The sequence below is a fragment of the Nanorana parkeri genome, unplaced genomic scaffold (genome assembly GCF_000935625.1).
Source record: "Nanorana parkeri isolate BGI_ZX_2015 unplaced genomic scaffold, ASM93562v1 scaffold455, whole genome shotgun sequence".
Classification (NCBI taxonomy): Eukaryota; Metazoa; Chordata; class Amphibia; order Anura; family Dicroglossidae; genus Nanorana; species Nanorana parkeri.
The window spans coordinates 1-15,259 of NW_017306723.1; the positions used below are offsets into that span (position 1 = coordinate 1).

Below are 15,259 nucleotides of genomic sequence, written 5' to 3' on the forward strand. Positions count from 1 at the left end.
GAGAGAGAGAGAGAGAAGGAAGCACGAGGAGAGAGAGAGAGCCGGTTCACATCACAAAGTCTGCATTCCAGAGTGTTCGGCCTCTAGAACGCATTGGAGCGCAAGCCGGCTGGCTCCCCCGCCCTCAGTGTGATCTGCAAAAATATCCAAAAATGCAGCATTAGTGCAGACCGGAACGCAGACACTAATGTGCCTGCATTCCTGTTGCGGCAATTGCACTGGGGGCGTGGCTGCGGTGCCATTGACTTCGATGCACTGCGACGCCCCCTCCCCCCCCTGAATGCAGGTGTTTTTTCCCTTGGTAGATCTCATTGAGCTCGTCATTTGAAAAGTAGATCTCCAGACGAAAAATTGTGGGCGCCCCTGCTCTAATGTAATTAACGTCGCCAGCAGTATTACAGTGCTGCTCAGGATCAAGGGAAAAATCAGAGCCATTCTTTATTTGAAAGAAAAACTGCGGTTCAAAGAAAGACAAACCTTGATGATGGTCGATCTGAGCAGTGGCTAGATCTTGAGCTAGGTCGCTCCGGTTCTTGGTATGGGTACTTTCCAGGGTTCACAATTCCACTATTAGCATATTGTCTGTAGGCTGGATCATAAGCTCCATAGGAGTCCTGCAAAAGAACACCATGTGACCAGCACATTATATATGGTTTCCTTAAAGTGATATTAAAGCTTCATTTTTATGTATTTGTTTCATAAATATGGGGCCCATACAACAAGAAATCGTTTGGTGTTTATGAAAAATGTTTAATTCCTCATTTTCTAGTGGCTCCCCGCAGCACTCTCCCTCCTGACCCCTGCACGGATGCCTCCATCAGCTAAGCAAGCACCCGTGCGTGCGGGTACGCAGCTTTGCCCGCTGCAAGGGTAAGTTTGACAAAATCCCAGAAATCTTCTTTAAACTCTCCTGAAATGTAGGTAAGAGACATTTAACCTATTAGTCTTACAGAAAGTTTTCTGTAACTGGAAGAAACCTACATTGGGGGAGAACATACAAATTCTATAGAGCTTTGTTGGGAACAGAGAGGAAGATCCTAGCTTGAAAAGGAACTCTTGCTCCCTTTTAGCTCTTTATGCTATACAGCACTAGCAACCCACTTGTCATATAAAGTGGAATTAGGCCCCCAAATGTTTTAGCCCCCATACATTTAGTGATGTAGAGAATACATAGGGAGCTGATAAACAGATAATTCAGAAATTAAGCCAAAACTTTTTTTTTTCAGTTCTGGAGAAAGCGGTGAAGGGTTAGAACCTCTGCCAGGTTTTTACTGCTGTGCCGCTATTGTGGAAGCTAAAAGAGAACTAGGACAAACCTTTTTTGGTTCTCTTTAGGGTGACAGGAGGACAATTTACGAATGCAGTCCTATGACCCAAAACTCAGCATACAGCAGGCTATTGCCCGCTATATGCTGACAGTGCACAGCCCCGCTGTGTAATATACTTACTCGGTCACGCTCCGTGTACGAAGTCCAGCGCCGCCCACTTCCCTGACGTCCCGTCACTCCTCCCCGGCTGTCAGTTTGAAATGCACAGCGCCCTAGTAACATATGACGCTGAGCACTTCCCCTGCTTTGTTGTTTGCACAACCCATTGCCTGCTCAGGACTTGCACCTCTCAGCATCCTCCAGACTGCTGCATTTCTGCTCACCCTCAGCCATCCATCCTTCTTCCCTGAGAGTACACCACAGCTTACCTGCCATTGGCCTCTGACACAGCTCTCCTTAAAGGCACCAGTACTCTATCACCTGGATATCCATTGAATTGCCTCTCCACTGGGAGAATCTCGAGCCCCCGACAGACACCTTGGAGGAACCTCTCTCTCTCTCTCTCTCTCTTGCAAGTGAACTTTATAGCAATTCCAGACTACACAACACTACTAACCGCAAGTATACTTTACCTCTTCATATATTGTAGCCACAAATCAGCATGCACTTGTCATATGTGGCAACTGCCTACTTAAAGTGGTACACACACAGTTCAACTTCCTCAAGAGGACTTGTAGTTTAAACCCAATTTGGGTGATTTCTGTATGGAACATTTCCATTGTGTATTAGATGGACTGTATGACATAATACAGATCCAGGACTTGGATGCTAATAACTTAATACCCTATCATTTATGCTGAATCACCAGTGAACATTCCTTGCATGTCATGGGCAGTCTCATTCCGCAGCTGTAATACATCATCGAGAGACGACATTCGGTGAGAACCACTAGCACCATTGAATGCGTTACACGCTGCAGCTGAGATGGATCCTGACAATATTGTTGGGATCTACCCCACTAGCTAAATGACAGCTGGTTCTGCCTCTCTAGAGCTCTGCAGAATCCTATTACTCTAATTTGAGAGATTCTTCTGAAAAGGTTGGTGTTTTCTATAAAGAAAGGGGTTAGCTTTTTCATTTTAGAAAAACACCAACCTTTTCAGTGGAAAACCCTCAAAACCTCCCAAACAGATATAAACAGTTGTGCAAGATTCCGGAAAGGGTAAGATAACAAGCTTTTACCTGATAGTAAAGATGAGAGGCTCGAGGATCCACAGGTGGATACGGCTGTGGGTAAGCTGATGGGTATGTACCATACCCTCTGTAGTAGTAATAAGGATCTGCTTGCTGTGGCATTTCAGATGCAGGTGGTCTTGACTGTTCTGGGTACCCTACAGGGTAGCTTGGGTTTGCTGGTGTAGCAGAGGTTGACACAGGAGGGTGAAGTGGCTGCTCGGAAGATTCATATTTAGGTCCTGGCTCTGAACTGCCGCTGTACCGTAGATCTGTAGGATGCTGAACACTTGGTACCGGAAGTTCCGGCTGTGGAGGATAAGTCGCAGACATAGACCCAGGAGGTACCTGCCCTGGAGGAGCTCCGGGTGGAGCCTGAGAAACAGGAGTCATGTACTCGTGAGAAGGCCCTGGTCCAGACTGCAAAGTCCCTAGGGTGGGCTGCTGTTGGACATCTTTAGTAACCTGCTGATAAAAACCTTGTTTGTTAATATCTGCCCCAGGTTGGAAATTTAGGACATTGGTTGACTGATTTGAATAGTTAGGGGCACCTGCAAGAGGCAGATTCTGGATTGGAGCGTGAACATTAGCATTTTGATTGGCAGATGCACGAGGCACTGTAAAATCAAGAGCCCCTGCATTCTCCATATGACCGCTAACCATCCTGCCTGGGACAACAACTGTCCCAGCAGCATTTCCCACAGACACATGAGACCCCGATACAGGAACTGAAGATTTCAATGACTCAATTGCCACACTTTCTGCCTTATTATTTTTCTGCCCATCTGTGACTAAATTGAGTGGAATCTGATTGGTTGAGGATGGCATAACATTTTGAGGCTGATTGGGAAAAAAATCAGAAAAGCGATCACTGCCAGGGGGCAAATTATTATTGAGAGTATTAGGCACTTTAAGCGGAGGACCAGGCTGAAACAGAGCAAGAGAAGCATTTGGAGCAGGAATATAATTACTAGTAAGAGCTGGTTTGTCAGCAGCTGAGGGATCTTTTGCAGAATTAAAGTTCTTGATTTGATTGGGCAAAGATAAAGAAAAATTTATAGGCTGTGCCAAATTATAGTTTTTGTTTGGCTGAGCAATCAAAACAGGCTGATTATGTAAGGAATCTGTGGGTGGCGAAGACAACAGACTGGCATATCCAGAACTTGCCTGTGATGGAGGATGTTCGTCGTCTCCTATTTTTGGAGGGTTCTCAAGATTTTCTGAGGAGGTGTTCTCCTCTGGCATTGTCAGAAACTGTGCTGGGTCAGGCCTGCTGTTTTGTGTATCCAAAGCCACGTCTTCTGGAGGCTGTATCACTTCATTTTGAGGTTTGGGAGGAACATAAACAGCAGGAGCTGGTGGAGCCAGTAGGACGTTGCCTCCAAAATTGGGCAGTTCTCCTTGAGCCCACAAAGTAGTTGCAGGGCTTTCACACTTTTTATTTGACCCATGAGCTCTTGACGAAGGACGTTTATCCAGTAACAGGTTATCAAAGGATGGAACTCCAAAAGCATTTCCGCTGGTTACGTTAAAAACCTCAGCATTAGCATTGCTTGTAAAAATACTTTCCAAATTATCAGGAGGCTGCTCTAAGTTTCCTGGAGAAGCTGCTGGCATGGCATTGTTGGAAGTGTTTGATACATGTTTGTTGGCGTCTGGAACGTCACCAACTACCTTTGACTGGTCTATATCAACTGGTTTTACGAATGAACGGACAGGTTCAAAAGAACTGTTTACACTGGCTTGAAATATGCCAGTAGGTTTTGGTGGACTTGGGGTTGGTGGCTGAGACAAATTACCATGGAAAGCTTTCTGCCCCATGGCTTGTATATTTGAGTCTTTACCCAACTGGGAAGAATCAATTTGGTTAAATAAACGGATGGTGCTTTCATTCTCAAGTTTTCCACTTTCCTTCTGAATAAAGGTGCCTACCAATTCCTGAGGTCTTGTGGAAATGGGAAGACTTCGGTGACTTAAATTGCTGTAGTTTGAAGATACGCTATCAGAACGAACAGGATGCGACAACCCTTCAGGGGCCTCCAAGTTTGGACCTCCTTCAGTGTGGCTGGGGACATTCTTGGGAAGAGTTGCAACAGGTACTGATCCATACCTAAACCCAACTGAATTTAAAGTAGTTGGAAAAATGTTGAGAGGTTCATTCGGTAAAACTTCAAGGTTTTGAACACACTCAACATTTTCCACATTTTCATAGGGCTGATCAGACCCACCTTTGGCTTCTGTGGGTTGGTTATCGTTGCTGTCTACTCTCCAAAGTCCATGTGGATCTTGAAAACCACTGGAATTATCAGATACTAATAACGGAGTATTTGTAACTGCAGGATGAAATGGCGATGTAATAGTCTGGGGGTTTGAAACAGCTGACTGAGCTTGTGCAGAAGATATTGCTGAGTACCCAGTATTTTGATAGGGAACATGACTTGCATGTAAACTAGCATTTTTCTGCTGTTCAGTTGAGAGGATTTCAACATTTTCTGCATCTTCCCCTTTAAAAAAAGTTGATACTGTTCCTGAATTAACTTCACTGCCTGGAATTTTCGCAGATTCACTTTGGGGCTTATTTTCAGGCATCGGTAATGGAGCTCCAGGAGGAAAAATGGTAGAACTGGTTAATGGTGGGTTTTGCTGTGGCTCTTGAGAGGCCTGACTAAACCAGCTGTTATGTTCAATATTCTGGTTTTGCATATAATCCATTGGGATGCTGTTATTGAACTGAGAAGGATTTTGCTGTTGGATGTGATTGGAACCACCAGTAAGTGGGAAAGGCGCTGGAGCAGTCCTTTGTGGGGCTGATAAATAGGTTTGATCACTGGATTGGGGTGGCAGGTGGGAAACTTCTAAATATGGAGGGGAATAATAGGGTGCATTGTAAGCGACGTGCTGAGCAGCTGGAGGGAAATTCTGACTGGAGGTAGGTGGCGCAACCTGAGTGGATCCCCAAGGTGCCGTAGTTTGATGAGAAGATGAGGGAGGATACGACTGTAATGGTGCCGAAACATTGCTTCCATTACCCACGTCTGTATTTACATTTTGCCTACTTTGAGATCTTCCCTGACTTGGCATTGATGGATTTTCCAGTCCTCCTGTAACATTACGAAGAGATGCAGGAGCAGAACGGGCCAAACCCAGTGGCATGGTAGGTACTGAAGCCATGCTGTTCGGAAAATGCCCACTAGGTAACAACGGAGAAGACACACTGCTGTGCACGGCTGCTCCTGCACCAGGTTGGGGAGTAGAACTTGGTATGTATGCTTGATCACCAGCCAGGGATTTATCATCAGCAGCTATGGGGGGGCCAGGCCGGGGGAGCAGTGAGGGAGATGAACTGGGCATTGCCAACATATTTGACTTTGGTGCATTCCCTGGTGCAAAACTTTGAGGAGTCACTCTGCTAAATGCAAAGGGGTCAGTGACCGGCTGTACTGGAGGGGCTGCCATTGCTGTTGGAGTAGGAGTTCTTTTACGCCAGGATGCATTAGTGGTCATTCCCATGCGAGGAGGTCCACCCATCCCCGAAGGGCCAGCCGGAGGAGGTGGCTGCATGTTTTTCTTCTACTTGCTGTAGTGTCCCCAATTTTTTCTTGAATTAAAAAAAACTGCAGATATTATCCTGAAAAAAAAAAAAATGAAAATATTAAGAATGTACCCATGGCCTTAAACTAAACAGGAAAAGAGCAACAAGCAAAAACAAGTACAGCAATGCATTCTCTTACATCTTACCGACTATACCAATCTGTCAAAATCAGACTGGCTGCCATAGGTTACTGCTTGAGAATGGAAGGACAAGCAAGGGGGGGAAAAGTAAACCTACAGTTCAACAAACTATTAGAGGCAAGAAGATGGGGATAGCATGCTAAATAAATACAAATAAGTGAGCTATGAAGCATTGCATGCCATCTCCCAACATGCACATCACCTGACATGACAGAAATATGGGACCTGCCACTGTGGACTTAATTATCAAGGTCAACAAAACACTTTTCTTGCATTTATACAGCTTTCTTATGGGGGCAGTAGCACCTTTCAATACATCTGGGAATAGTTACTTAGTATTTTTTGCCCAGTTAGGGCCAGTTCACACCACACCAGAAACGCATCACAATGCTTTCCTACGGGATTTCTTGTGCTCTGTTCACACCAGAGCAGTCCGTTCCAGAAAAAAATACTGCTTTCCCTATTTTAGCTGCATAGGATCGTGGCGGAACACATCAAACCCGCAGGCAAACGCATCGGAAAGCACCTGAACACCCATTTTAAGTACAACAAAAAACACTGCATAAATCTTGTTAAAATCGCAGCAAAACAGATCGCACTACAGCTGCGCAGACGCATGCAGGTCTGGGATGAACTAGCCCTCACTTGATCTCAACTTTACTTGATTTATCTGTCATTGTTACATTTGTTTTGTCAGCATATGCTACTAGTATCTTTATATTGACCACTTACTTGACTTTTACCTCTTATGTGCCCGTTTTGTGTTGACTGGCAACTCAGTTTTTTGCCATCCCCCCCCCCCCCCCCCATACAAATAAACTAACTAGAAATAACCTTTCATTGTTTGAACAGACCTTAAACAAATGGAGGTAAATTTCAGATGTTACTTGTTGCTGCATTCTACACATGAAGAAGTATTTTTAGCCCAAAGGCACCAAGTCACTAAATATGATGCAGTATTGAAATGAAAGATTATCAGATTACCTATATCTTGGATTACCTATATCAATGAGCAATCCCACAAATATACATGAGCTAACCCAGCTTGTATATTATGGTACAGCCAGCCAACACAGAAACCTCAGTGCAGTCAGATAATACCAGTGCATCTGACTGCACTTGCAGGTCTATAGCCAAATGTATTTATCTTTTTCATTGAATGTTTTTCCGGATGTATTTATTACATGCTGGGTCTCCTAATTTAACTAAAAAAATTTCTACTTGTTTACAAAGTGGATGAGCCAAAGATAACATTTATTCTTTATTTAAACTGCTCAGGTGATTTCTTATCCAACCAGGATGTGTACATGAAGGAGGGATTTAATACAAATTGAAAATGGCGAATAAGGTTACATGATACTGCATCTAAAAACCACATTTGCAAATCAATGCAGCAACTGAAGACAATCCAGATAAAGAGGAAAAACGTTTTAAATGCAGCAAAAAAATAACTTTTTAAATCATATTTACTTACTGGTTATTAAAGAAGGCTAAAAAATAAGGCTCGGAGCAAACAGTAAAAGGATGATTCATAGTGTGGTGAAACAGGAACTCTGGATGGTAAAAGAAATGTGAATTCTGCAAATTAATTGGAACATCTAAAGCAAATAATGTACGCTGTACTCCTGGCTGCCACTGGTGATGGCGTGGAACAGTGCACGTCAAAAAGCAAATAGAGGCGGATTTTATCTCTCTATGTATACTCAGCTATTCCTTCCACTGCCAACCTGACAGTCTGAGGCCAACCTGCTTGACTGTTACATGATCCTCCCACAGGCTCACAAAAAGTAATAAATAGTATGAATTGACAGCGAGGTTGTGTGGCTGCTGCTGCACTGCATGTTGGGAATTGTAGTTTTAAAGTGGTTAGATACCTGTACCCTAAACTGTCAGTATCGGGCTCTAAAACTATTGCATTGCAAGACTTGTAAGAGAAACATTATGCAAAACCTCACCTTTATGCTGCCAAGTCAAATGTCATGCCATCCTAATAGAATCTTTAAACAAGTACTTATCGCCTTACTGAAAACTGCTAGCCATCTTATGCAAGGATGGCTTTGCAAAGGCTGGCTATGTACATAGTAAGCATACCAACCACCTCCCTGTCAGTCAAATGCTTACAAGGGGCAGATATGGGATTCAACTCCAACAAAGCACCAACATTTGACCACGGCCGGCCAGTTCTAAAATGAATTTGACAGCTTAAAAAAAAAAAAAAAAAAGACTAAATTGCATAAAATCCTTTAGAAGTGTGCTGCCACGAAATGTTCTACATGGTCCATATATGCATTTCTCTATGATAACAGTAACTTGTAATTCTGAACCTAAGCCCTCACCTAGTGCCAGCATGAAACCTGCTTTGACCAGTCAATGGATCCTCAAATATGTAAAAGCATTCTTCTGTTTGAAAGAAAAAAAAGAAGCTATTTCCCTTTATATCATATAGATGATCGTACAAAACACGATGGCTCCGATCATTTAATAGGGACTTTCGAGCCATGGCCAGCTCTTTATCAGTAATAACTTCTAATAAAGTAAAAGAGTTTTTGTTTTAAACGCAAGACCTGGGTGGAGATGAAAAATGCTTGTAGGCATATGATAATAATGGACTCTCCCTTCGGCAGACACTTGCTTTCCTTTTTTTATCAAAAACTTTCATAAATGATACCAGCATTTGAAATAGCCATAAGTGTGGGAGAAAGGTCACAAATCACTTTCAGTAACATTTTATTACTTGTTATGTAACAGTAACGAGTGAACTTGATAAACGCTTACATTGTATAACAGTCTAAACATAATATTGAGAATTGTGTATTATTTTTTGTACTTAAAAAGCAGATGTTCTAGTGAAGCTCTGACACCACTTTTCTATATACAAACCAAGGAAGTCAAGTATCCCATTGTTATATTGCCTACTAATGAGTAAACAGGACTACAAAGATTAGATCTAAAGCCTTATTTAAATGGTGTAAAATTGGGTGGAACACAAAAAAAATAACTGCTTTTTTTCAGTACTTGCAGATAACGCAAAATAGGTAAATCAAGTAGGAATCAGTCAGCCGCTCTATTTGTGCTAGCAATCATTGTCACGACACAGAAAGCAAGGGGGGGAACCAACATTTTACAAATGTTAACTAGAGAGGAGAGTAAAGCTTCCAATGGAGACGCCTCTTCCACAGATGACTGTGAAAGGAAATCTCTCCAAGGCCTCATTCACACTGCCGCACGTATGTGCGTATTGTACCATATGCAACATATGCAAATAAATGGCTCCATACACACAGCCGCGTATGGAGCCGTATATATGCGCAAAAACAGAATGGAACAGATGCGTCCGGGCAGCGTATTTCTGCGCACGTACATGCGTACAGCACATTAAAAATTCCATTACGAGTGATGCTTTCTGGGATTGCATATAGTGCACGCATATATGCTCGTATTAACGCAATATACAATTTTGCTTGCGTTGTGTGTGAATGAGGCCTAATGGGATACAGACAGCGCAAAAACAAACTGATGGGGGTTATTAACCTTTCCTCCTCTACACTGAAAAATGTACATACAAGCATTTTAACCCCTTCCCGCTGCCAAATAAATGTAGCATCAATCACACGCCCCAGCACAGAGACTGAGCTACCACTAACAGCTCCTGGACTCAAGACTAACAAATTATGTGATCACTGTGATAATTACAGCAATCACTAATAAAACGTCCCCTGTATCTCTTTATTCTCTTTGACAAGAAAGAGACACAATTGGGGGAATTCATTAGCGTCCGAGACAAACTTTGTATCAGCTGCTGGAGGGCAGCCAATCAGCTTTTGGATATTCATTTTCTAAGCTGTGCAGAAAAGATGAAACGCCAATTGGTTACTATTGACAAATGTACCAGTTGGTATAGAACTTGCCTCAGACAGTGTTCCCCCAATGTATCTCTGAGAGTGGAGAAGCATGTACAGAAAAGTGTGTAAAAAAGAAAATAAAAAGATAAAATAGTTGGATTGGGCTTGATCTAGGTTCATGTTAGTATCAGTGTCAGTGTCAGTGTGTTTTAGGTAAAGTGCGAGTGCCAGTATGTATTACAGAACACATATCTTGTATCCCCATGAATGTCAGGAGGAGAATTTATCTTGAGTTTCCTTTTGGTGGTGGGTCATGGCATAACCAAGAATTATTAGGGTTAAAGTTGAAAAACAAAATCATATAATTTTTACTATTTTGGGTCAATTTCTCTTTGATAATAAAACAAAAATGAGGATATCCCTAAACATTTACCACCAAATGAAAGCCCAAACTGTCCAGTACACTCCTGTATATATTAAGTCATTGCAAAGATATGTCGTTTTACTATTACATGCCAAAGTTGCAAAACTGGGTTCAGGCCTTAACGTTTATGTTTACCTTCATCATGAAGGGGTTGATCCTGGTCAAACACCGATGACTTTATAAACTTTGCTAACCCAAGTTGATCAACAAACACGTTGGGGCAATTTACTAAGATAGCATCTGGAACAGCTGTGCATGTTAACCAATCAGCTTCTAACCTCAGCATGTTCAGTTACACTTTCAAAATGAAACATAGAAGCTGATTGGTTGCCATGGACAACTGTTCCAGTCTTTTTAAATGATAAACATAGAAGTGAATTTACTTAGAAGATAAGGTTGCACTTGCGGTGGATGAGTTGGTGTTTAACAGGCAGCCTAAGGACCTATTTTCCCTGATAAATGCAGCCACTGCACAGCCTGCAGACAGAAGACTATTGCAGAGCAGGAAGTGGATGACCCGTGACAGATGTCACATACAGAAAGCATATCTGGTATCCTTAAACACAGCAGCCTATCTTCATGCAGTCTACCTCCTCATCCACAGCCCCAGGGTACATGACATCAGTATGGCCCCAATGAACAGATGATTCCATTACCTTCCTTTAAAAATCACTTTTCTAACAAACTGTGCTCATCTCTGCAGGAAGATGTTCTACGAGCTACTAGCGTGATCGGAAACAAAAACGTCATTGCAAAAAATAAGGCGCTTGTAATGGCCCTTGGCATACCACTCAAATATATGCTGAAAAATATATAACTGAAAAGGGTTCCAGTCTAGGCAACAGAGGTCTTGATCCATGGCATGCCTTACAGTTATCATGTGGCACCAAATAAAACTCCTCTTGAGCGGCAGAGGATTACACATTGGCCTCTGATCAGGTCTGACTTGTCCAGGACAGCAGAGAACTAATAGGAATATCCAAGCCAGCCAAAGATGCCACTTCCCACCTTGTCATCTCACACATAGTATCTCACACACGTGTCCTTTATAAATGAACATTGGTGTGGTATTGTTATGCATGGCAGAGGACTGACACATAGGACCTAAGAGATGTGGCCCAGCTGAAGACTCTGCTGCCTATATACAGCTCTGTCATTTGCCACTTTAAGTTAGAAATGACACACACAGTGCCCCCCAAATTAGGAGGATTGGGACACAGCACACCAGCTACAGACTTGTCATCTGTAACCCCTATATCAACAATCTCTGCCCGGTCCCCCATATCAAAAAGAAATGCGAGACCTATGCAACACCTGAGGCAGCCTAGAGCACAACCCTGACCCTTACTACTCCATAATCAAAGCTCACTAGCCCTCCTTTACAGAGGTGTCCCCAGCAATTGAGGGGTTACAGCAACATAAGACCTGAGTATTGTCTACGGCTACCAATAACAGCCCTGCCATCTCACTACATGTAACTGCGTTTATAGATGGGGTTATGTAGAGCAGTGGTTCTCAACCTGTGTAACCTCAGGACCCACATGTGCTTGGTCATTAAATCGCGACGCATTGCAATGGAACGCACGGCATTGCAGTACCACACATTCCGGTGCGGGCAATTGAACTGTGGGCAGGAGGTACGTATGGGGTGTCATTCAAACAAATGGCAACGCAACACACCTTCCGCACCAGAGCGCGTAGTCAGTGTGATTGCGTGGTAATTGCACAGGACTGTTTGATTACACTGTAACACTGTACTAGTGTGAACAGGCCCTCAAAAACACTGGCAGACACACACAATCACAGACACAATCACATATACACACTTCAAAAAATAAATGTAATTGTTTTTTTTCTTTTTTGTACGATCCACCCAGTCTCCCTACCTTACAAGAACTGGAGGGGATCCTCAGCCTGGGGTCCAGTGTGGGCTGCTGTGACAGAGCTCTATCCAAAATGTGCATTGCTTGTACAACTTGCATGCCCTGTAGAGGTGCCGGGAGCCAGAATGTGACGTCACTCCAGTCCAGGGACCTCTACAGGACACGTGAGGGAGCTGCAAGCACTGCACATATGGATGGAGCTGCCTCGTGGCCATAGCTCCAGCCCACCCCAAGCTGACACTCGGCACCAGGCAGCATATTTTGAATGGCTGCTTGGTGCGAGAACTGACAGTGCTGCGGTAGGAGGAGGCTGAGGAGCCTCTCATCTAGAAAAGTGGAAGGCACGCAGCGACCCCCCTGAACATGGAGTCGCGACCCATTTTTGGGTCACGACCCACCAGTTGAGAACCAAAGATGTAGGGCAACCTAAAACAAGAGTTTTTAAAGAAAGATACAAGCTGCCAATGCCTCTACTGCCACATTTTATAAAAAGCAGAATGCAGGCACGCTGCACGACATGGTCAGCGGCCGCAGCTGCGCTATTGGAGTTACCATGGACTTGGGACATGCTTCAAACGACAGTCATAGACTGGAAAAAACATTACATTAGACTGCTAGAGATCACTCTTATTGCATCTGCTTTACAAGTCAATGCTTCTACGTATTTTTGCTCTCTTTGGCCTTCTTACAAATAACTCGAGTCCCATTATTATTCCTCTGCAAGTTCTACTGTAAGCAATCCAAGGAAAAAGAAAAAGCAAAAAGACAAATAAGATGGACAGCACAGCAAAAGGAAGATCTTGTGAAAGAAATGAAGCAAACCGCCCAGGCTAAAGAATATTTTGCTTTCACTGGTTTGGGTCCCAGGGTCCTAGAGGCAGGGCTCTAGCAGGGCATGGAGTCACACAGATTTGTGAGTCTGAAGAGGCAAAAAATACAACCAGAATGCTGGTCACCTGGTCGTCCCCCCATTACTAGTGATGGGGTCCTAGCATGTCAGAGGCCAAACAGATCAACACAGGACAGGGCAGAAACTTTACCAGCCTAGAACAATTCTATCACCTGTCACCCCCCACAAAAACAACAACCAACCCAGCTCTATTCCCAGCTATACCTGCACAAGGGGCCCTAGAAGGCTAGGGGCCACATAGTGGTAAAGAGTCGCACAATTCTACAAGGGAACCTAAAGCAGGATTCGTTACTTCAATGATGTTTACAGCTGCCTCTATTTTATTAACAGCCAGACAATATCCACGCATGCCTCCTGCTCCTCACCACCTTTCCAATCCAGACCCAATCACTTCAGGGGCCACACAGAGCTATGAGGGGGCCCCACAGGAACTGAGAGCTTCTGCAGCCCTGACACTCCACACTTGCCCCGTTCTGTGACGCCAGCGTGCGCCCCTGTCTTCTCTCACCTGCAGCCCAGCTCTGCCCGGCTGCTGTCCGCTGTCTCCCGGCTCCGAAGGAAACTATCCCTTAACTCGGCAGCGCAGCCATCTTTGACATCCGGCTCGCCGACGTGTACATTGGTACGTCAGACTTCCCTGCGTGCTGACGTCAGCTGGTGCCAGCTCCGCCAGCAGCGGCCAATGACGAGCGGGGGGTGGTGCCTAAGCCTGTCAGCTGTCGCCCACAGGAAGGGAGCCATTGTGCTGGTGGGATACATAACGGAGGTAGGCTAAAATGCCCAGAGCGGCTTATTTTTCTTCTTCTCAATGACAGGCCAACAAAATGGGATCAGTTGAAAGGAGACCCAGCAGGCACTACTCTGGGCATATAGAGCGCCTTAAATGCCGGAGCCATGAAGCCCGACGAATACAAACAAAACATTTTCTACTCCCTCCCTTTTAGATTGTAAGCCCTCATGGGCAGGGCCCTCCTTACCACCTTGTCTTGAATTGTATTGTGATTGTAATGTATTCCTTATATTGTAAAGCACTGCGCAAACTGTTGGCACTATATAAATCCTGTATAATAATAATAATACTCAGGGCAGTAAAAATGGGCCTCTGCCAGGTTTATACCTGCAGTCTGCGTCCCCAGAAATTGATGGTAAATCTCTCTATTCAGTATATTGGGGGCAGGCAGAAAGGTCTACCTGGGGAAAAATGTATAAGATGAGAAGGGGATGGTGCCATGACAAAGGTGGGTGTGGCTGACTTGTCTCAAAGGCGTGGCTTATTACTAATACACATGGGGGGAATTCAGTTAAGACATTGCCCCACTTTTCTGAAGGTATGGTCCTTTAAATTGTCCTGTGCCAAATTATAAATGTCACCAGTTTCTGTAGCTTTACAAAAACCTGTGACAAACTCAGGTAGTTCTCAATAGCGCCATTTTAAGAACCTGTCATTATTTTGCAACAAATAATAAATAAAAATACCGCCAGTTTACGGACCAAATCTGAGTTGGCATACAAAGAAGCAGCAGTGCTCGGAGTGGGACATGTATATGCCAGTGAGCTGTCATCATTGGTTGATAGGACACCCCCAGTCCCATCCAGCTGCCGGTCAAGAAATTCCCCAGCTGACAGCTAAATGTAAACAAAAGGTAAGGAATGCTGGGTGACATAATTGACCAAGTATGGTCATGGTCATGACAGCCAGCAACCCCCCATCTAGCTGTCAGCTGGGGAGTCTCACACCTGGCAGCTGAATGGGGCCAGGGATGCATTAGTGGTTGCTGGGCGGCTGTCAGCTGTGCAATGACAGTGGGCAGAGCCTGGGGAAATGGAGGGACTAGTTCCCCATCAGGTCCACTGCCCTAGTTATAAACAGCAGGCAGTGGGCAGATTTCATAGCCATTAGACAGCCTGCTATTGGCTATGGAATCTGCTCACTGTCTGCTGTCAATCAGTACCAGGGCAGACCTGAT

The 15,259-nt window shown here is 44.2% G+C and overlaps 1 protein-coding gene across 1 annotated transcript; it reads right to left on the bottom strand.

The window, feature by feature from the left end:
* Positions 1-477: 477 nt before the first annotated feature.
* Positions 478-13,915, bottom strand: LOC108790224 (protein transport protein Sec16A-like; the record flags this gene model as incomplete). The annotated part of the gene is made up of 4 exons (XM_018560443.1): positions 13,801-13,915; positions 3,669-6,129; positions 2,511-2,966; positions 478-614 (listed from the first exon to the last, which is right to left on the bottom strand). Coding segments are annotated over exons 2-4 (2,987 nt in total), but the record flags the coding sequence as incomplete, so codon positions are not given.
* Positions 13,916-15,259: the final 1,344 nt, after the last annotated feature.